The sequence below is a fragment of the Ailuropoda melanoleuca genome, chromosome 3 (genome assembly GCF_002007445.2).
Source record: "Ailuropoda melanoleuca isolate Jingjing chromosome 3, ASM200744v2, whole genome shotgun sequence".
In the NCBI taxonomy this organism is placed as follows: Eukaryota; Metazoa; Chordata; class Mammalia; order Carnivora; family Ursidae; genus Ailuropoda; species Ailuropoda melanoleuca.
In genome coordinates, this window is record NC_048220.1 from 27,676,970 (window position 1) to 27,699,679 (window position 22,710).

Below are 22,710 nucleotides of genomic sequence, written 5' to 3' on the forward strand. Positions count from 1 at the left end.
CACACATACACACTTGCTTGACTTCCTGTCTGGCTTTAGTGTCAGCAGCTGGCCACACCGATCTTGCTCTGGTCGTCCTGTGAGTATGACAGCCACCCATTCCCAGGAGCCTGGCAATATTTGGAGGGATCTGGTCCTCCCAAAGGGCAATCTGGTTGCAGGTTGTGGTCTACAAAATGATGGAAAGGTCTTTGGGAGAAGATGGGAAGAGCTGGCACAGAACAGATGCTTTCCCTGGGACTTTTGAACCAGGAAAGCTAGTGCTGCAGAAGAAGAGGCCACAGCTATTTCCCCCTGACTCACAGGCCTGTGTGTATGCTTTCCCTCCAGCTTTCCAGGCGGCCTCTCTTCACCCAGGCCAGGTTACCTCCTACCTCTAATTTGGGTTTCAAATGAGATGTCTTCCCTTCCAAGACTCCTCTGAAACCCTCAAGCTGGATTAGGACCCCTCCATTGTGCTGCATAGGTCCCTGTGCCTATCCCTACCAAAGCCTCAGTTTCTTCATCTGGAAACTGTTTACTCATCCATAAAATTAAAATAATATTCACTTCATAGGGTAGTCGGGAGGATTTAAATGAGACAAAGCTTAGAGTCAGGGTGCAGTAAAAACGATTGCCGTTTTGGCTGAAGCTATAGAGTTTATCCCACAGGATTATAATCTCTTATGTATTTGTCTCAGGATTATAATTTCCTATATATTATGGTCCCACTTAACCATGAGCATCTTTAGATCAGTCTTATTCATTCTATCCCAAGACCCAGGCACAACGCTTGGAATACAGGAGACGCCCATTTGTTCAAATACTCAATCATTTATTCATTCACAGAACAAGTATTTATTGACCCATCACCTGATATGTGCCAGGCATAGTTTGGGGTTCTTAAATGCTCGGGAACTATTTGTTGAAAGAATGACAGAAAACTGAGATACCCTTGAAAAAAAATCGTCCTCCATTTCAGTGTGGGGTGGTAGGATTCCGAATCTCCACTCTATTTCCTAATGTCAAATATTCACTGGCTGGATTTCCCAGCCTTTGCACTTCGGCCTTCCTTCTCAAGCACACCCGAAGCCAACAGAAAGCTGTGGCTACAAAACTTGCAGAAATGTAGCTCAGTGGGCAAAAGCACCTGTCTCTGGAGTCAGATAGACTCAGGTGCAATTCCAGCCACACAACTTCCTAGCTCTGTGGCCCTGGGCATGTTATTAGAACTCCCCCAGCTTCATTTCCTCATCTGTTACCTGAGGAACATAACAGTAGAGAGATAACGATCTGCATAAAGTGTCTGGCATGCTTGGTCAGTGTTCAATACATGAGATTATTCAGGTTCTTGTTAGAAGGAAAGTGTTTGCATAATTCTATAAATATACTAAAAATCCTTGACTTGTACCCTTGAAATGATTGAATTTGATGTTGTATAAGTTATACTGCAGTAAACTTAAAAAAAAAAAAAAGAAGAAGAAGAAGAAGAAAAGGATTGCTAATGACTAACATATTATTGGAAGTGTTGGGAAACAGGTAACCTCAAGGATTTTTCTAGAGAACGATCTCTCCATATGTACAAAAATCTAAAACATGCACATCCTTCCACTTAGCACTTTCACTTCTAGGAATTTATTCTAAGGAAATAGTCAGTTACTTGCGCAGAGACATTTGTACAAGGATGTTTCCTGAGGTATTGTTTAGTATATTAAATATTTGGGGACAATCCAAACGTCCTCTAACAGGTAATTGATTAAATAAATATGGAAGGTTATGCAGCTCTTAAAGAGCATGAAGTAGGTCTTCATGTATTGACATGGAAATATGTTTATTGATATGTATTTTTATTATTATGGAAAATTTTCAACACTGACAAAGGTAGGAAACAGATTATAATGAGCCCTCATGCATTCATCACCCAGCTTCAACAATTACTACATCATAGGAAGTCTTTTTTATTTGTACTCCCACTTGCTTATTTTTTGTATTATTTTGAAGCAAATTCCAGACATCATTTCATCTGTAAGTATTTCGGTATGTATCTCTGAAAGAAACGACTCTAACAAAAAAAAAAAAAAAACAAAAACAAAAGACAAAAAACAAAAAAACAAAAAAACACCACAGGGGAGCCTGGCTGGCTCAGTCGGTAGAGCAAACATGTGACTCTTGATCTCTGGGTTGTGAGTTCGAGCCCCACATTGGGTATAGAAATTACTTAAAAATAAAATATTTTTAAAAAATCACCACAATATTATCATACTTTTAAAAATAGTAATAAATCTTTACTATCCTCAAATATCTAGTCAGTGTTCAAATTTCCAATTTTATCATAGGTATCTTTTTTAATAGTTTGTTTGAATCAGAATGTAAGTAGGTCCACACATTATGATTGATATGCTTCTCCAATATTTTTCACAGTTTTATTAATATGTAATCACATACCATACAATTCACCCATTTAAAGAGTACAAGCTAATAGATTTTAATGTATTTACAGACTTGTACATCCATCAGCACAATCAATTTTAGAACATTCTCATCCCCCCCATAAGTAACTCCCTCCCCTTGGCCATCACTCCCAATTCTCTCATCTCTCCATATCTGCTTTGTATCTTTACAGAATCACCTATTCTGACATTTCATATAAATAGCATCATACAATATGAGGCCCTTTGTGACCGGCTTCTTCTACTGGTCATGTTTACAAGGTTCATCTATGTTGTAGCATGTATCAATACTTCATTTCTTTTTCTTGCTAAGCAATATTTCATTGTATGGGCGCATTAATCAGCTGATAAACATTAGGGTTGTTTCCATTTTTTGTCTATTACTAAAAATGCTTTATGAGTATGTACAAGTTTTTAGTGGAGATTCTTAAATATCCCTTGATTTATAAGTTTCCTCCATCTATGTGTGTGTGTGAGAGAGAGAGAGAGAATGTGCTCACTTGTAATTTATTTGCTGAAGAGATTGTGATGTTTGTCATGCAGTTTCTCACAATCTGGATTTCCCTGGTTGCGTTTGCAAGGGTTAGTCTTCACATGTTTTCCTTTCTACTTTCTGCTACTTTTTTTTTTTAAGATTTTATTTATTTATTTGACAGAGATAGAGACAGCCAACGAGAGAGGGAACACGAGCAGGGGGAGTGGGAGAGGAAGAAGCAGGCTCCCAGCGGAGGAGCCTGATGTGGGGCTCCATCCCAGAACGCCGGGATCACGCCCTGAGCGGAAGGCAGACGCTTAACGACTGCACCACCCAGGCGCCCCTACTTCCTGCTACTTCATGGTTGAATGTAGAGATTTGACAGCAAGACTGGGGTGCCTGGATGGCTCAGTTGGTAGAGCATGCAACTCTTGGTCTTGGAGTTGTGGGTTTGAGCCCCACATTGAATGCTTAGATTATTTAAAAATAAAATCTTAAAAAAAAAAGACTACTTCATAATTATGTCATTATCTCATGGATTATGGGATCGAATCCCGCAACCAGCTACCTGCTCATCACGGAGTCAGCTTGAGATTCTCTCTCCCTCTCCCTCCACCCCTACTGCTCATGCGTGCTCTCTATCTCCCCGCAAAAAATAAATCTTTAAAAAAAAAAAAAAAAGAGGAAGAAGGCACATAGTGTCTGGTTGTCCCTTTCTAAAAAGTTAGCATCCATTTGTGCTCCATGCCTCAATCAATTAATTCATTAGAGATTGCAAGATGTTGATATTCTAAAAGAAAAAAGAAAAAGAAAGTACGTTATAGAATGGAATGCTACACAGAAATAAAAAGGAACTAATGTTGATATACACAATTTGGATGGATCTCAAGGACACTATGCTGAGTAAGAAAAGCCAATCTCAAAGGTATGATTCCATCTACATAACATTCTTAAAGTGACAAAATTATAGGGTTGGGAAATAGATTAGTAATTGCCAGGGGTTAGAGATGTTGGGGTGGAAGGTGGTGGGTGTGACTGTGAAGAGGTGTGGTGAAAAAGATCTCTGTTGTAATGGAAGAGCCCTGCGTCCTTATTGCAACAGTAGTTCCAGGAATATGCACATGCGATAAAATGACATTAAACGATATGCACATTAGAGCAGCATCAATCTCCTCGTTTTGATATTGTACTAGAAGGGCACAATGGAACTTGCTGTGAATCTATAAATATTTCAAAAATAAAGTTTAAAACAGCGATTGTATAGAACCTTATGTGTAGTATGAGTCCACGAACATAAAAACATTTTAAGTAGCAGTTATTTTTTATTATTATCTCCATCTTGTATTTGAGAAAACTGAGGTCCAGGTTAAGGGTTGATTGTCAAAGTCCGCCTGTATTCTTAAGCACTATGTCATACCGTGTACATTTAGCCATATGATGGTTACATTAAATAGTTACATAAATAGTTACATACAATAGTTACATCAGCGGGGAGGCTTCTTGAGACTCTCCCTCTCCTCCCGTTCCGCCCCCCCCAAATAAATAAATCTTTAAAAACTGTATAGGCAGACACACACCATTTGTTATGGTGGTTATTCCTGGGAAGGTAGACTTGCGGAAGTGGCCTTAAATTTTCAGCTCATAGGTTTCTGTATCCTTTGATTCGTTTACAATAAATATGTTATTTTTATAATAAAAATATTAGATTTTCACTTTGGGGGGAAAGGTAAAACCCATGAGGCACCCCCTCTTTTACGCCTTAATGATGGACGTGGGTTATCCAATAGTCACCACCATTATTGAGGGACAAAGCTTGGGAGGGTGCGGCCCCTTTCCCCGACCTATTTGGTGCTCCTCTCTTTGGCCATTCAGCTTCCTCTGGGCCCAACCATCCGTCTAAATCCGCGTGGCTCGTGGATTGCACCGGGGACGGGCTGCAGGGGGAGGGCGCTGTTCTGGTGGGTGCCCGGCCCCACCCCTGCGGAGCGCCGCAGCTGCGGGCCCGGCGACCCGGAGACGGGACGGAGCCGGAGGCTGTAGGGAGGGGCCGGGCAGTCGCGGCTGCTCTCTCCCGCGCGGCTGACGCTTCTCAAATCCAGCCTCGCCTACCAGGGTCCCCGTGCCTGGTGTCCAGTGGCTTACTTTGATTGGAACAAGAATCTTTCCAAAGGAATGCTTCTAGGGCGTCCGTAACAATAGACGTTTAAAATGTGATAACGTTCCCGCGGAGCTTCACCTTCGAATTCCAATTCTTTCCCCAGAGGAGTACTGATGTTACAAGGTCGTGAGACCATAGCATTAAAGTTTTGTCTGCTTTCTTGTTTAAACCAGGTGGACTTCAACTAAAAAGTTCAGTTTCCTCAATGTAAATTGGAGGGCCATCAGCAACACCATCGTCTAGACTGGGCACGACTGGCCTGAAGCCTTTGGTATGTTCTCATTTCATGTTCTTTACCCACCGAGAGGGAAGGCAGCATCAATGGGGTGATTTAGGAAACCCCATGGGAGACAAAGAATTTTTTTCTATTTCTTTTGTTGTCGTTGTTTTTAATAACAAAAGCAAATCATGCTTATTATTTTAAAATGTAAATAATGTAGGCGTCTGTAAAGCAAAAAGTAGAAGAATCTTCCTTCACTTTCCCGTGCAGTTCCCAAGGAATAACTAAGTAATCACTGCTAAAAATTTCGTCTTCATCTGTCTAGATCTTTTTCTTACAGTTTATTTAAGTAATCTCTGCACCCAACATAGAGCTCAAACTTGCAACTGCAGGTCAACTGTCTCAGGTTCTTTCCACTGAGCCAGCCAGGCGTCTCTGCCTAGATCTTTTTCTATGCACATTCTAACACATACACACACAGACACAAACACAGACACACACAACAGAATTTCATGAAGATAAAAAAAAAACTTATTGAGGTGTAACTTAAATTGTGCAAATCTCAAGTGTGCAGCTCTATGACTTTGATGTATGTACATCACTGAGACATTTTGTTTAACCCACCCAAAGGGAATTATATCAACTACATTTCACTGCAGTTTGTTTTTGTTTTTTTAACTTAACGGTATGGTGCTATTTCTTCCCTAGTGGGTCATGCGGATCTAAGTCATACTTTTAGAGCTGGCATAGTATTCTATTGGATGAATCTCTAATCAGTACTCTAACCTCTCCCAGTTGATGACTACTTAGGTCATATCCAAGTTTTTGCTTTTACATGTTATTAGATTTTGAAGCTTTTACTTTTTTACTTTATATAAGAATAATACATGTTCAGTATAAAACATTGGATATTTCAGAAATGTGTGGCTTAGAAAGCAAAAGTCCTTCATAATTCCCTCTCAGCTAACCACCAAATACAGATGTTATTCTCTGCGTATACCACATATATCATCTATACTGTGTCATCTCTATATACTATTGAAAACACAAATAGGGCTGTACTATACGTCTTGTTTGCTGCTAAAGCCATTGGATTTTGAATTCTGTATCGTCTGCTTCCCAGCAGTGAAGAGGCTGGGCCCTTTTAAGCTACAGATCGTGAGAACCAACTCCTCAGAACTCGGGACTTTACTTGGTCTGCCACCTCTTCTGCCTCATTGTCCGTAGACCCTCCCATTCCCCCTCCAGGACAGCCCCCCTGTCCTTCTCTCTCAGGGTCCCATACTCCACTGGAACTTGGAGTCCTTTTCTGTTCTTATCTTTACGAAACACCCCCTCACGCCCACAACACACACACGATAAATATACAATCTGTGCACATCCTTTGCTATGCAAGCCACTTTTACAGATAGGTAAATCCTTTATTTATGAAGTAGGCTTAAAACCAACAGAGTCACATTTTAAAATTGTTTAATCTTTCTCTGTGAATAATACCAAATAATAATGAATAAGAGAGGGGAGCCTGGGTGGCTCCATTGGCTAAGCATCTGCCTTCAGCTCAGGTCATGATCTTGGGGTCCTGCGATAGAGCCTCGCATGGGCTTCCCTGCTCAGTGAGGACCCTGCTTCTCCCTCTCCCTTTGCCCCTCCCCCAACTCGTGTGCTCCTGTGTGTGTGCGCACGCTCTCTCTCTCTCTCAAATAAGTAAAAGCTTTTTAAAAAAGTAAATGAGTAAGAGATTTGGTGGACAATTTGTAAATGCATAGACTTCCATTCAAGTGTTCCTTATCTTCCCACCTCCTCTCTAGAATACAGAGGGAGTTTTCGGGGACTGTCTTTAGATCGAATGACCAGGCTGTTGGTTTTTCAGGCTGAAAGCCCCCAAGATTGCCGCCTATTAGAGCGTGGGTTGACTCTCTAGGAAGTGATCCACCCTTTGTTGATGTAGTCTAATCCCAGCAACAGGGTCCACAGGAAAGAACAGTGACTGAGGGCTCTGGGAACCCCAAACGGGCCACCACTCCCAGCTTCACAGGGACTGAGTTTATAGACTTCTCTCAAGGGAAAAAGGTTGGCTGAGACCAGTCTTTCATGGTCCTGCTTTTCTCGGGAAAATTATCATATCATCATCTTCATAGGTAATATTTGATGAACACTTCCTTCAGGCCAGGAACTTTATATACACCTTTTGTTATTTAATCTCACAATCCCATAAAGATGGTAATATTATCCCCATTTTGCTGATGAGAAAAGCCAAGTTTCAAGAGGTCACCTAACTTGTGCCAACTGCACGCTATGAGTAAATAGCAGAGTAGGGCTTAAACCCCCTGACGGCAAAGCCCTGGTTCTAAGTCACCACGTCACTATACCACACTACCTCTCAGCACCACTGACCTCAGTAAAGGAAGAAGCACAAGTGTGTACAACTCCTTTTTTCAGACTATTTCACCAGGAGGAAGCCCACATTTGCATAATGATATTTTCTCCAAGGACTGAGTAGGAACAGTATTTCTCTTTCCTGCTAGAGATCGTGTACCCCTCCACACCTGGTTTACACTGTAGTTCTGTGACATAAAGTCTTGGAATACCATGGAGTGTTTTTGTTTGTTGTTTGTTTAAGGGAGCTAGTGTCTTACCAACAACTTGTGAGTATAAAGGAGGTTTTCTTGAGCTGGTCTTTATTCAGCCAGCCATTCATGAATTCATTCAACAAGTGTCTTTGATATGCCAGGCACTGGGGATTAAAAGGGGAACAAAAGAGACAATATCTCTGCTCTCCAGAAAGTGACAGTCTATTGAAGGAGACAGTTGTCCAACAATTACAATAAAGTGTGATCAATCTCTGATGATAGAGCTCTCCTCTAAGGGCACCTAACCTAGTCTGCAGTAACTGGTCAGGAATGCTTCCTGAAAGAGGACTTTTGGGCTAAAACTAGGCTGCCAACAAACATAAGAAAGTGTTATAGAAGACAGGTGGCAAAACTAGTACCATTTCTCTAGTTAGCAATTCCTATGAAGTAGGGCATGGATATGGGGACAGACTCCAACAAGGTAAACGCTGGTTGCAGAACACACCCCAAATCAGATATAATGAGAGAGTGGCTGCACGAAAAGAGTGTAAAATTGAGTACAATTCCTTTGGTATGCCACTGTTCTGATTTTTTACCTTCAAAAAAAGAGCTACCTGAAACCACACAAAGCCTAGCTTTCCAAGGAAATGGATTTTCCTCTAATAGCTAACCTCTAATAGCCTTTGAATGGTGGTACTATCTCAAAGAGTTTGGAATGTTTGGGGAAAATTCTTATGTTTTAAAAGTACACCTTAGAAAATATCACAAAAAGGGATTATACTGATGCAGCTATAAAACCAATTCCTGTTTACCTAATACTCCTTCCCCAGTCATTCTAATAAGACACAATGAACTCATCTATAGGGGCTGATATCTAAAAGTAGGGAGTTCCCAAATTGTTTGGGCGGTCCTCTTTACTCAGCACACAGCAATCAGCTTCTCTGGGAACCCTCTGCCAAGGGAAAGCTTTATTTATTTTTATTTATTTTTAAGTTTTTTTTTTTAAGATTTTATTTATTTATTCGACAGAGATAGAGACAGCCAGCGAGAGAGGGAACACAAGCAGGGGAAGTGGGAGAGGAAGAAGCAGGCTCATAGCGGAGGAGCCTGATGTGGGGCTCGATCCCACAACGCTGGGATCACGCCCTGAGCCGAAGGCAGACGCCTAACCGCTGTGCCACCCAGGCACCCCCAAGGGAAACCTTTAAATACTATAATGCTTGCACTATTGGGTTAACAGCCAAGAGGGGAGATCAAACGCAGTGCGCTCACAATTTTAGTAGGATAATGGAAGGTAAACTAAGGAATCTAAGATCCCTGTGGGGTGACTAGAAGGCAAAAGGAAAAAATCACCCCAAGGAGAATTCTATTGTTTGTTTGTTTTTTTAAGATTGTACTTATTTGTTTGAGAGAGTGCGAGAGAGAGCATGAGCAGGGGGAAAGGGGCAGAGAGAGAAGGAGAAGCAGACTCCCCACTGAGCAGGGGCTCTATCCAAGGACTCTGGGATCATGACCTGAGCTGAAGGCAGATCCTTAACCAACAGAGCCATCCAGGTGACCCTAGGAGAAATTTATTCTATATGAAGATCTAGAAATTCTACATACTCTTTAAAAAATTCAATATTATTTTTTTAAAGATTTTATTTATTTATTCGACAGAGATAGAGACAGCCAGCGAGAGAGGGAACACAAGCAGGGGGGGTGGGAGAGGAAGAAGCAGGCTCATAGCAGAGGAGCCTGATGTGGGGCTCGATTCCATAACGCCGGGATCATGCCCTGAGCCGAAGGCAGACACTTAACCACTGTGCCACCCAGGCGCCCCTAAAAAATTCAGTATTATTTTTAAAAAGATTTTATTTATTTATTCGTCAGAAAGACACACAGAGAACGAGAGAGAGCACATAAGCAGGGGGAGCGGCAGGCATAGGGAGAAGCAGGATCCTTGCGAAGCAGGGAACCTGACGAGGGATTCGATTCCAGGACCCTGGGATCATGACCTGAGCTGAAGGCAGATGCTTAACCGACTGAGCCACCCAGGCAACCTCAATATTATTTTATAATATGCACAATTTACATATAATAAAATGCACATGTTCAGTTCCAGAGGTTCTGATAATTGTGTATATATACCTGTGTAATCTCTACCCAAAAGAATATGTAGAATATCTCCATCATCCCAGAAAATCTCCTTGATCTCTTTCTTGACAGATCACCTCCCCAATAGTGGCAACCACTTTTTTGACTTCAAACACCAAAAATTAGTTTTGTCTGTTTCTGGACTTCATATAAATAAAATTGTACAGTTCATACTCTTTTGTGTCTTTCTTCTTTTGCTTAACATCATCGTTTTGAGATTCATTCATATTGTTGAGTGCGTCAGTAGTCCATCCTTTTCGTTTTTGTTGTAGAATTCTGTTGCATAGATGTCATAATTCGTTATCCCGTTCTCCTATTGATGGACATTTGGGCTGTCTCCACTTTTGGGCTGTATACGAATAAGGCTGTTAGGAACATTTGTGTAGAAGTATTTCTGTGGACATCTGCTTTCATTTTTTTTGGGTAAATCCCTAAGAGTAGAATGGCTGGGTCATATGATAGATGTATGTTTAATTTTATAAGAAATGACCAGACAATTCTCAAAACTGGTTGTATCATTTTATACTCTCACCTGCAATGTATGAGAGTTCCAATTGTTGTACTTCCCTGCCATCACTTATTGTTATCATTGTTCTTGGAGTTAGCCATTCCAGTGAGTGTGAAATGGTATCTTATTATGATTTTAATCTGCATTTCCCTGATGACTGATAAATTTCAAGGTATTTGAAACTAACCCCTGGGGGGGCGCCTGGGTGGCATGGCGGTTAAGCGTCTGCCTTCGGCTCAGGGCGTGATCCTGGCGTTGTGGGATCGAGCCCCATATCAGGTTCCTCCGCTATGAGCCTGCTTCTTCCTCTCCCACTCTCCCTGCTTGTGTTCCCTCTCTCGCTGGCTGTCTCTATCTCTGTCTCTGTCGCATAAATAAATAAAATCTTAAAAAAAAAAAAAAAGAAACTAACCCCTGGTCAAAGGGGAAATTAGAAACTATTTTACACAGAATGAAAACAAAACCAAAACATATCAAAATTGTGGGATGCAACACAAGTAGTGTGCTTTTAAATATTTTATCTATTTATTTGAGAGAGAGAGAGCACAAGCGGGGCGAGAGGCAGAGGGAGAAGCAGGCTCTCTGCTGAGCAGGGAGCCCAATGGGGGCTCGATCCCTGTACTCCAGGATCATGACCTTAGCTGAAGGCAGATGCCCGACAGACCGAGCCACGCAGTCACTCCAGTAGTGTGCTTTTAATGTTTTATTAGAAACTGCTTACATTTAAAAAAAGGAAAAGTATAAAATCAGTGATTTACACTCCTACTTTAAGAAGCTAGAACAAATTATATTCAAAATAAGTAAAAGAAATAAAAATAATAGCAGAAATCAATAAAATAGAAAATAGAGAAAACACAAGGTCTAAAGTTGGTTCTTTGGAAGGATTAATAAAATTGATAACTTCTTAGCAAGATTTATCAACACAAGTAACCAATATAAGGCATACAAAAGGGACATCTTTATAGATGCTACAGATAATAAAAGGAACAATAAGATATTATGTGTAACTTTAATAAATTGGACAACTTAAATGAATGGACAAATTCCTTGAAAAACACAATTATCACAATGGACATAAGAAAAAAGAAAAATCTAAATAGCCGCATACTTATTAAAGAAATTGAATTTATTATCAAACTCTTTCTGTGAAGAAAATCCAGGGCCAGATGGCTTCATGGGTGAATACTACCAAATATATATTTAAGGAAGAAAAAAATAACAATCCTACACAAAATCTTTCAAAGCAAAGAAAAGGGAACACTTCCCAATTTATTTTATGAGGCCAAAATAAGCTTAATATGAAAACTTGATAAAGACACTACAAAAAAAATTATAAACTGATATTCCTCATGAACATACATGCAAAAATCTTATTACTCTTTGATGCAGCAATTTCATTTCTAGAAATTTATCTTAAAGAAGCACTCTTAGGGGCACCTGAATGGCTCAGTGGGTTAAGCATCTGCCTTAAGCTCAGGTCGTGATCCCAGGGGTCTTAGGATCGAGCCCCACATTGGGCTCCCTGCTTGGCGGGGAGCCTGCTTCTCCCTCTTTCTCTGCCTGCCGCTTCCCCTGCTTGTGCTCTCTCTGTCAAATACATAAATGAAATCTTCAAAAAACAATGGGCCTTTAAAAAAAAAGAAGCACTCTTAGAATTGTACAAAGATTAACTACAGGACATCCATTTGGGGTAATATTTTTATAGTATTATTTTTTTAAAAAGATTTCATTTATTTATTTGACAGAGAGACAGCCAGGGAGGGAGGGAACACAAGCAGGGGGAGTGGGAGAGGAAGAAGCAGGCTCTCAGTGGAGGAGCCTGACGTGGGGCTCGATCCGGGATCACGCCCTGAGCCAAAGGCAGACACTTAACGACTATGCCACCCAGGGGCCCCTATAGTATTATTTTTAATAGTAAAAATTGGAAACAGCAATGTTCCTCCAGATATGACCAGTTAAATAAATATGGTCCATTTACATGATAGAATATGTAGCCATTAAAATATGGTAGAAATGTGTATTGACACAGGAAAATTCACTATATATTGTTTATTTTAAAAGTAGATTATCAAGGTGCACCTGGGTGGCTCAGTGGGTTAAGCATCTGACTCTGGTTTCTGCTCAGTTCATGATCTCAGGGTTGTGGGATCAAGCCCCACATCACACTCAGCACTCAGTAGGGAGTCCGCTGGAGATTATCTCTCCCTATCCCTCTGCTCCTCCCCCTGCTCGCTTACTCACGCTCTCTCTCTTTTTCTCTCTAAAATAAAATAAATAAAATCTATAAACATGATTATCAAAGATATCAGGCGCTCTCACCATAAAAAAAAAGCAAGGCAACTATATGTTCACTAATTTGACTGTAATAATCATTTCACTATATATATTTTGTTTTTTAATATTTTTTGTTTTTTAAAGATTTGAGAGAGAGAACAAACGCGCTCATGAGCTGGGGGAGGGGCAGAGGGAGAGGAGTGAGAGAAACTCAAGCAGACGCCCCACTGAGCATGAAGCCCAACACAGAGCTTGATCCCACGATTCTGAGATCATGTCCAGAGCTGAAATCAAGTTGGGCGCCTGACTGAGCCACTCAGGTGCCTCTAATATTTTATTTTAAAGTAATCTCTACACCTAACTTGGGGCTTGAAGTTACAACCCCAATATCGAGAGTTGCATGCTCCACCAACTGAGCCAGTCAGGTGCCCCTATGTGTATGTATTTCAAACCATAATGTTGTAGACCTTAAATATATACAATTTTTTTTTTTTTACAAAAAGCAGATTACCAAATAGTATTATGTCATGATTCTACTTTTTCAGGAAAAGTATGTATTTATATGTAAGGAAAAAAGACTGGAAGACATAAACCAAACGTCCAAAATGGTAAATCATTAGATGAGAGTATGGTTGACTTTTATTTCCTTCTTTTTGCTTATTATATTTCTTGCAACAAATATATAGTTTTTCTAATACAAAAAGCTTAACTGTTGAAGAAACGATTTTAAAAATCTGACCAAGGGGGGCGCCTGGGTGGCACAGCGGTTAAGCGTCTGCCTTCGGCTCAGGGCGTGATCCCGGCGTTGTGGGATCGAGCCCCACATCAGGCTCCTCTGCTATGAGCCCTGCTTCTTCCTCTCCCACTTCCCCTGATTGTGTTCCCTCTCTCGCTGGCTGTCTCTATCTCTGTCAAATAAATAAATAAAATCTTTAAAAATAAATAAAAATAAATAAAAATCTGACCAAGGGGCGTTTTTGTACCTATTCATCACAATTCTTAGGAAGAAAAGATTTGGGACTGTGTAATGTTCCTCTTCACTTTCAAGTTCAAATATACAGACCCGGGACCACTGGATGCAGTTTTTCCCTCCTTTGATTTGCTGTGCCCACGTTGGCCTGCCCTACTGGTCCAACCTTTACTGAGTAGGTGAGGCAGTTTAAATTTTGCCACTGACCTACTGTGTAACATTTGGCAGGATCCTTCCCTTAGGAGCTCCAGTTTCTAAGCCCTCTCTAAATTCGGGTTAGAATCAATGATCTCCAAGGTCCCTTCCAGATAGAGAAAAGAACATAGTTTTAGAATCAGAAAACCTTGGGATGGACTTGAGAATGTGGGCATCAGCCACCAGGAAAATAATCCTTATTCTCCAGTGTGTCTCCAGCCAGATAAGTACCTTCCAGCCTAGGCCCGGTCTTGTACCTCACAGGTCATGGCGTAGGGCTCAAGGCACACTAGTTGCTCTGTGAATTAGCTTTTTGTCTCTACCTCTTAAAAAGCAACTACAGAGGGGCGCCTGGGTGGTGCAGTCGTTGGGCATCTGCCTTCGGCTCAGGGCCTGATCCCGGCGTTCGGGTATCGAGTCCCACATCGGGCTCCTCCGCTGGGGCCTGCTTCTTCCTCTCCCACTCCCCCTGCTTGTGTTCCCTCTCTTGCTGGCTGTCACATGAATAAATAAAATCTTTGGGGGGGAAAAAAAAGCAACTACAGAATAGGTTTTCTAGGCTTGCTCCTGATGGTGATCTGAAACACAGGTTGGTTTTAACTCCTGCACGTTTTTTCTGAGGTAACTGGTGCAGTGCTTGTTTGTAACAATTCACCAAGCAGAGCAAGGTCTGGGTACCTCCCCTACAAGTGACAGGTCTGTGTCTAAGAGACATTCAAGTTGTCATCCTGCTGGGGCCTTGGTTAGAAAGGTTGTCTCAGGGATGCCCGAGGCATGTTCAAGGAAACACATTCCCAGCAGGTGCCCAGGCTGTTACCACGAGACTTCTAGAAAAGGATCTGACGAGACCCTCGACTTCAGGGAAGTCCCATTTTTGCCTCTGTAGAGCTGTGTGACCTTGGACAAGTCCCTTCCTCCTACAGACCATTGCAGTGGATTTAAGTACCTTCTTCCGGGTCAGTCTATGCTATGGTGCTGATCAAGTGATCTGGAAAGCATTCGCCTTTAAACGTTTACGGACCTTCGAGGACACACGCGTGGGGTACCAGAGGCAAAGGACTCAAGGGTCCCAGCGCGCGAGCATCTACCACCCGCTCCACGAATCTCGCGAGACCTCTTCCCTGCGCTCCGCGGCGTCATCCTCTCGGCGGCCGTGGCGGCGAAGGCGACGGCGCGTAAGATACTCACAGGGGCGGCCCGTATCCCTCCGCCGCCGGCGCGGTCCGGCCCTCCCTCCCCTAGCCCGCCAATCCCCGCGCCTCCCGACCTGCCCCTCGGCCTGGGCCCACCCCGCGCTCCGGCGGCCCCACCCCGGCGGCGCCGCCCGTCCGTTCGCCCGCGCGTCTCTCCGTCCACCTGCAGCAGGCAGTCCCTCTGGCTGTCCGACTGAGCGGCGCCGGCCGAGCCCGACGCCTGGGCTCTTGCTCCCCGGCGGAGGGATCCACGGTAGCTGAGGAGGCGGCGCTGAGATTAGGTGGAAGAGGCAGCTACGGCGGCGGCGGCGGTAGCGGCGGCGGCACCTCGGACTGCAGCGCATAAAGGAGCCGCCGCCGGGTGATGCGGTGACCGCTGCGGCAGGCTCAGGAGCCAAGTGGGCCCCGGCCCTCAGTCCGTCCTGCCGGACTCGCGCTCCCGAACTCCCCATCTTCTCCGGCCGACCCGCGATCACCGAGGCGGCCTCGCGCCCCCTCGCCCCTTCCCCGTCCCTCCCCTGTCCCCGTCCCCGCCCCGGGGGCCACCGCCACCCGCCTCCCACGATGGCTCTGAAGAGAATCCACAAGGTAAGCGGCCGGAGGTCGGCTGAGGGTTCCGGCCGCTGGGCGGGCCAGCTGAGCAGGCTGCGGCCTGCACTTCCCGCCGTCGCCTTCGCCTGGCTCGCGGCCTCTTCGGACCCGGCTGCCGGCGGCGATGGTCCTGCCGGGCGCCCTTCACACCCCACTCCCAGTGATGGCGCCCGTGGAGGCCCCGGCGCGCAGCCCGCGCTTAGGCCGGAGGTGCGCTCGCCCGCTCAGCGTTCCTCCCTGGCCTCCTTTCTAGGCCCCGCGTGGTATGGAGTCCCAGGGCCTCTGCCGGGCTTGGGACTGCTGCACTAGAGGGCCATTGTCCGGCCGTGCCGGGAGGGGGAGCTGGGGCTGGGGCGTTGAGCTGCCCCATTGACAGAGGTCGAAAGGGCTCCTCGCCCCATGTTGCCCGTGTCCCCCTGCCCTTCTCCCGCCCACACCCGCCCACCTGCCCTGGTTCCCTCCGCAGACCCGTCTGAGCTTGGAGCCCATGTCTCAAGCAGACGGAGGAAGCCTTTTTGTCCGATCCACAAGTATTTCTTGAGTTCACTTACCTCTTGGCGGCCGCACTCTTCGGTCCACTCTACTAGTCCAGAAACTTAAGAGTAGGAAGTTCGGAAGGAAAAACAAAAACAAAACAAAAACAGAAAAACCCCATGACTCTTTTGAGGGAGGAGGGAAGTGGAAAGAGAAGCGTTTTGTTCTTTGAGGTTGCCAAATGTAGTCAGAAACTACACTTTTACAGGAATGGATCTGATAGAAAAGCTGTTAAATTTTCAAGGGTAGAGGTAGAAACCTGAACGTTGAAAACCACTGAAGGAATTACAGTTTCCTTTTAGAGGCTCCATACAATGGATTTTAACGCTTAAATTACGTGATACGTTCAGGGAGACCCTTTTAATTTAGAAGGAATTTTGCTTGATTTTTCCATTTGGAAGGATGTCTTTGCCTTTTTAGATGAAGGGTTGTTTAGTTATTTGTATGAAGGTTTTCCTTGTACTTCTTATATATTATGGGCTTGGCTTAAAATTTAGGGTCCCCCCAATACTGTAACACTCCTAGTGCCTCTCATTATCATGTCTTTTTCTTAAAAGTGGGGAAGTACTACTGGTGATTTTTGTTTGGTGTTTTACTTGGCTATTTGGAGAAGCTCTGTTAAATCTCTAGCCACTTACAAATAGATCCTGGGGTTATCCATAGGGAGGAATGGGATGGAGATGCAAGGGGAAGAAAATATTCACCTTGTGCTTAACTCAGGGAAAATGCAGACTGTTGGACAATTAAAACACCTCAGTTTGCAGTCGGTGTTCATTTCATTCATGATCAGAGACCTTTAATGTGGAATTAATCCCAATGGTTATTGTAAATTAGGATAGATTCTTACCAACTTGTTTGGACTTCTTTGATTTCTAACAAATGAAGAAGGGCAGACTTCAGACAGAGTAAATCTTCTATTAAACTGAAGCAGGTTATTTGTTAAAAAGAGCTTGAAACTTCACCGAAGATTTCTTAAAGAACTGTTTAAGAGGCAGGAGCACACTGAGGAATCATCATCCAAATAAAAATATATATGTAGTTTTAAGGCTTTTAGTAGTTAACTGTGTTCTTATATGGTCTAATTGGGAAGTTACCAATGTAGATTGTAACTGTAGAAGACTGTGTTCTTATTTATTTATTTATTTATTTTTTACTCCCCTTCTCCTCCATGTTCTTATTTTAAAAGCTGAAGAGGAGTATATGTGATAACTTAAAGATCAAGAAATATACCCTTTAATCTCTACATTAGTTGATAAGTGTTACATTTTTTCAGAGAAGGTAATTCAAAACATGTATTTTAATCTTCTAACATGCTTGCCCCAGTAATGTGGTTTCTTTTGAGTTACTACATATTCTGTAGATCTTCTCTAAAATATCTTCTTACAAAAATTTTAATAGGGAAAATCAAGTTTAGGCAATGATACTTTGAACTTTTAAAACTCAGTATTAACCTTTCCCCCCCGGTTTATAACCTAAAGCCCTCCTCAAAGTATGGCTCAACTTCTGAGACTGCCAGGGATTAGAAAAATAAAATTTATGGGGCGCCTGGGTGGCACAGCGGTTAAGCGCCTGCCTTCGGCTCAGGGCGTTATCCCGGCGTTACGGGATCGAGCCCCACATCAGGCTCCTCCGCTATGAGCCTGCTTCTTCCTCTCCCACTCCCCCTGCTTGTGTTTCCTCTCTCGCTGGCTGTCTCTATCTCTGTCGAATAAATAAATAAAATCTTTAAAAAAAAAAAAAAAGAAAGAAAAAATTTATTTTTGGTATACTAGTCAATAAGATTGTAGAAACAAAATGGATACTTTTCCCCCAAATTTTTTGAGTAATACCAATTTTAAGTTGAATGCAGACTTACCTAGGTATGGATAAGACTAGTCCTTCCTGTCTTCTTCTTGGCCCTAATGTATGTATCTACAATGGAATCCCAAAAAAACTTAGTTGGCTTATATAATTGATCTTGGCCTTGAACCTTCCCAATTATCATTCTCTGAAAAAATAGTTCTACTTAAATACTCTGTTAACTTTAGATAACATGAACTGCTGCATCTGGGTTCTAATAAAATTTTGCTGATAACAAATTGGACATGTGGCATCTTTAGGAATTCAGTATCTTGTTTCTTTGATGGGGAAATAGTGTTCTGTGAATTTGACAGTCCTTTAAATGCATTGTCTTTTTAGCAGAAGCTTTTGATGGACTTTATTTTGATACACACTTTAAAATCTCCTGACCTATGCTTTAACAGAGTGTACCAGAGAAGGTCATTATGAATATCCAGTATAGTTCTGTGCAGGGATTGGGACCCTCTGGGCTTGTTTGTATCTATGCCAAATGGTCCTAGCCTGCTGTGTTTTGAGGTTTTCTGCTGACTTCATAGGTCTTCAGCTTTGATTTTGATGCTTTGAGTGTCTGCCTCTTGCAGCACCACCCCCAGCCCTTTTCCAGTTGGCTGCATCTCATCTGTTGTGGGCTGGGAAACCAGATCACGGAGCTTATTAAAATTATGTCTAAAATAAGATCCAGTAGGCTCTGAGTGACGAGGGCTTCATGTGTTCTGTGAACTGTGTGGTCTCTTTGAATGATCAGAGACCTTTTTTACTTCCTGTTTTTCTTCTTTTGTTATACAGATGCAGGAGGCTTTGGGGTACTCTTAGAGTGCCATAATATTGAAACATGGGGTTAATTTCTTTATTCTGAGGAAGGGTAGAAGACTGAATGTCTTGATTCTTTGAGGAGTTAAGAACAGACCAAAGTTAGGATACTAAAAGCTATTTTCTTTTTTTTTTTTTTAAGATTTTATTTATTTATTCCAGAGATAGAGACAGCCAGCGAGAGAGGGAACACAAGCAGGGGGAGTGGGAGAGGAAGAAGCAGGCTCATAGCAGAGGAGCCTGATGTGGGGCTCGATCCCATAACGCCGGGATCACGCCCTGAGCTGAAGGCAGACGCTTAACCGCTGTGCCACCCAGGCGCCCCTAAAAGCTATTTTCTTAACAGTCATAGTGCCTTGTATATTTTAGTGGTATCCGGTTATTTATAATTAACATTTGGTGTATATGGCTTTAATGCCAAAATCGTCACTTGATTTATTCTGTTTCTGTGATAAAGATTTTTATAGCTAGCTTCTTTAAGACCCCTCAAAAGATACCCCCCAAGAGGGGCGGGAGAAAACCCCACCACCTCAGTAGAATAAAGATTTCAAACTCTGATAGCTCTAAAGTCCAAGCAGGTAACCAAAGTGAGCAAAGAGAATTGGGGGAACTAGAAATTACATACGCTATCAGAAGAGGGCAGCTGCTACCCTGCTCTCTCCAAATGTTGTTATTATCAGGATCTGTGGGCCCAGTGTTGCCAGATCTTCCTTTTTCCCCCTTCAAAAGGAAAGCCACAAATTCAGATTTTTGGCAACCAATTCAAATTAAAAACAATAACACATTTCTGGTAGGTTGGTAGGCACCAGTTTAATGTGTGAATTAACATTAAAAGATTGAGGTTCAGTAAGCAATCAGGAGTATAAGGATTTAAAAAAAAAAGGAGTGTAAGGATTAAATGATTTAAACCATACTTGCTATCTTTTTTAAAGTTTCAAAAGTTTATTGCTTTATGTAGATGGGCAAGATGAAGTAGTTTTTTGTAAACTGTTAATTAACTTCCTTGCTGAGGTTATACTTGGTTATGTGTGAGGTCATAGGGAAAGCCAATTTAGTAGATGAGATTGATCCCAGGTAGAAGTTTGTGTCTTACTCTTCATTATGCTCTGTTTCATGTTGTGAATCATCTTTCTTATACTGCATACTTCAAAATGTTTTAAGATTGGGAGAGTACAAAAGGATGATTCTTACCTTTGTAACACTCTAATAGTACCAAATATAAAAAATAATTATTTTAGGGGTGCCTGGTGGCTCAGCCGGTTACACGTCTGTCAGCTCAGGTCATGATCCCTGGGTCCTGGATCGAACTTAGCAGTGGAGTCTCCTTGTCCCTCTCCCTCGGCCCCTCCCCCTGCTCATGCGCGCTCTCTCTCTCTCTCAAATAAATAAATAAATAAAATCTTCTAAAAAAGTATTTAAAATACTGTACGGTAAGTGTGGTACCATATATTACATTAGTGTTATTGATGTAAGGGTGAAGTGAATTCCTGTCAAAATGGCAAAACAAATTATCAAATTGTTCTGTGGAGTACTGTGAACTTTAATAAATGGTTTACTGAAAATGGCTGTTTGAATTAGATCTATCTTAGAAAGCAGATATGCCTTCTTACTCCAAAAGATAAGGTTCTTGAAACCTCTGGGAAGATTTTTTTTTAATTTTTCATTAAGAAATGATTCTTTGCTTTACATAAGTTCATTGGATTGAGAAACTTTCTTTGGCTCTTCCAGGTTGCTGTTTAAATGTTAATTTAAACAGCCATCATTGAAGGATAACTGTTAATCTAGGTTTGCTTTAAACTCTCTCAGTGTATATTACTGTATAGCTGACTGACAAGGAGGAAGTTTTGACAAAGTCCAATTCTGGATATTTTAGTCCAGAGAGAGGGCTGCTAAAATATCCTAGGCAGTTCCCAGGATAGGAATACCTGACTCATGCCTGATGCTGCCAGGAACCTCTGCAGCCTCATCCCAGAAATGCAGGAGTATACTTGTTTTTTCTGTAGAAATAAAGTTTTGGTGGTTAGATTTCCAGGCTAACCTTCAAAATCATATTTAACTATGACATAGGAAAATAAGTACCATTTCTTCTGTCTGCAGAGTCAAGTGAGATTTCAATTAATAGAATCATAAAATGTTAGAACTGCAACACATCTCAGAGCTACTGTCTGAAAAGGCCATGCGACTTTCTAGGGCTGGATCAAGAACCTGGGTTCCTTGACTGTGTCCGGTGTCTTTTCTGGTAGACCGTATACCTTTATGTAGCTGTTAGGTACGTAAATCCAAAGGATGCAGTCTTTTTCTTTTGTTCAAACAATTGGGTATTCAGACTGTGCCTTGGAACAAGAAGATCTTTTCCTCAACATCTCTTTTTATTGTTGAAGAGGTGTGTATGAACTCCCTTAAAACTATACAAAGTTTGGATGTTTTGTCCTCCATATATCTTTCATCAGTGTTAAATGGGTTTTTTAATCTCCACAAGATTAAGAATCATTGTCTTATATCCTTAAACACTCTGTTTTAATGTGAGTTGGTGACCCAGTTACCTATTCTACAGAGAAAATAGAAATCTTGTATGTGAATTCTTTCAGATTTCCTTTGAGGCCTTTAGGAACAAAAACTAGGGGCGCCTGGGTGGTACAGTTGTTAAGTGTCTGCCTTCGGCTCAGGGCGTGATCCCAGCGTTCTGGGATCGAGCCCCACATCAGGCTTCTCCACTAGGAGCCTGCGGCTTCCTCTCCCACTCCCCCTGCTTCTGTTCCCTCTCTCGCTGGCTGTCTCTCTCTGTCAAATAAATAAATAAAATCCTTAAAAAAAAACAAAACGAAAACTATATAGCTACCATCTTTATAGTACTCACTCAGTTTCAGAATTACTGAATCTTCTGGGACACCTGGGTGGCTCAGTCAGTTAAGCATCTACCTTCCACTCAGGTCGTGATCTCAGGGTGCTGGGATCTAGCCTTGCATCGGGCTCTCTGCTCAGCAGGGAGCCTGCTTCTCCTTCTCCCTTTGCCTGCTGCTCCCCCTGCTTATACTCTCTCTCTGTCAAATAAATAAATAAAACCTTAAAAAAAAAAAAGAATTACTGAATCTTCTGAACAACCCTATGAGAATTCTGTTCTCCCCAGGTTAGACGGGAAAACAGACACTTGGAAAAGTAGACAAACTTGCCTATGATTATATGGTATGGTAAGAAGAGCCAGGATTCAGATTCATACAGTCTTGACTCTAGCTAGCCATTACTCGGAATTTACCTTAGTCATCACTCTTCTTCCTTCTTGTCTTTTCAGAAGCTATACTTTTCCCTTTGTCAAGCTAACTTATGCTTTCCTATTCTTCCTGCCAGGTCCTTGCTCTCGAGTAGTTGCCTCTGCTCTCCTAGTTCCAGCCTCTTCTGAGTCCCCTCGACATCCAAGCTTATTCAAAATTACCCCATCCTAAAAAAACAACAACAAAAAACTTTTTAACTTCCCTAGTCCACTTCAACTGATTCCTTCCTCTTCTTTATACCTCCTAATTCTGGCATTTCAGTGCCAAAATTCTTTTTTTTTTTTTTAATTTTATTTGACAGAGATAGAGACAGCCAGCGAGAGAGGGAACACAAGCAGGGGGAGTGGGAGAGGAAGAAGCAGGCTCATAGCGGAGGAGCCTGATGTGGGGCTCGATCCCGTAACGGCGGGATCACGCCCTGAGCCGAAGGCAGACGCTTAACCACTGTGCCACCCAGGTGCCCCTAAAATTCTTTTTTTTTTTTTTAAGATTTTATTTATTTATTTGACAGAGAGAGACAGCCAGCGAGAGAGGGAACA

The 22,710-nt window shown here is 42.4% G+C and overlaps 1 protein-coding gene across 2 annotated transcripts in view; it reads left to right on the forward strand.

Annotated features, from left to right (window-relative positions):
- Positions 1 to 5,312: 5,312 nt before the first annotated feature.
- The window catches only part of UBE2D2 (ubiquitin conjugating enzyme E2 D2), a 69,102-nt gene continuing 51,704 nt past the window's right edge, over positions 5,313 to 22,710 (forward strand). Inside the window, exon 1 of one of the 2 annotated variants that reach the window (XM_034656106.1) lies at positions 5,313 to 5,333. Coding sequence is in view for 1 of the 2 variants with exons in the window: in XM_034656105.1 (XP_034511996.1) it covers positions 15,693 to 15,716 (24 nt within the window). In the remaining variant the exon portion in view is untranslated. Of the gene's footprint in view, positions 5,334 to 15,233; positions 15,717 to 22,710 lie in introns of those variants that run through there. The other variant, XM_034656105.1, reaches the window with a different exon arrangement.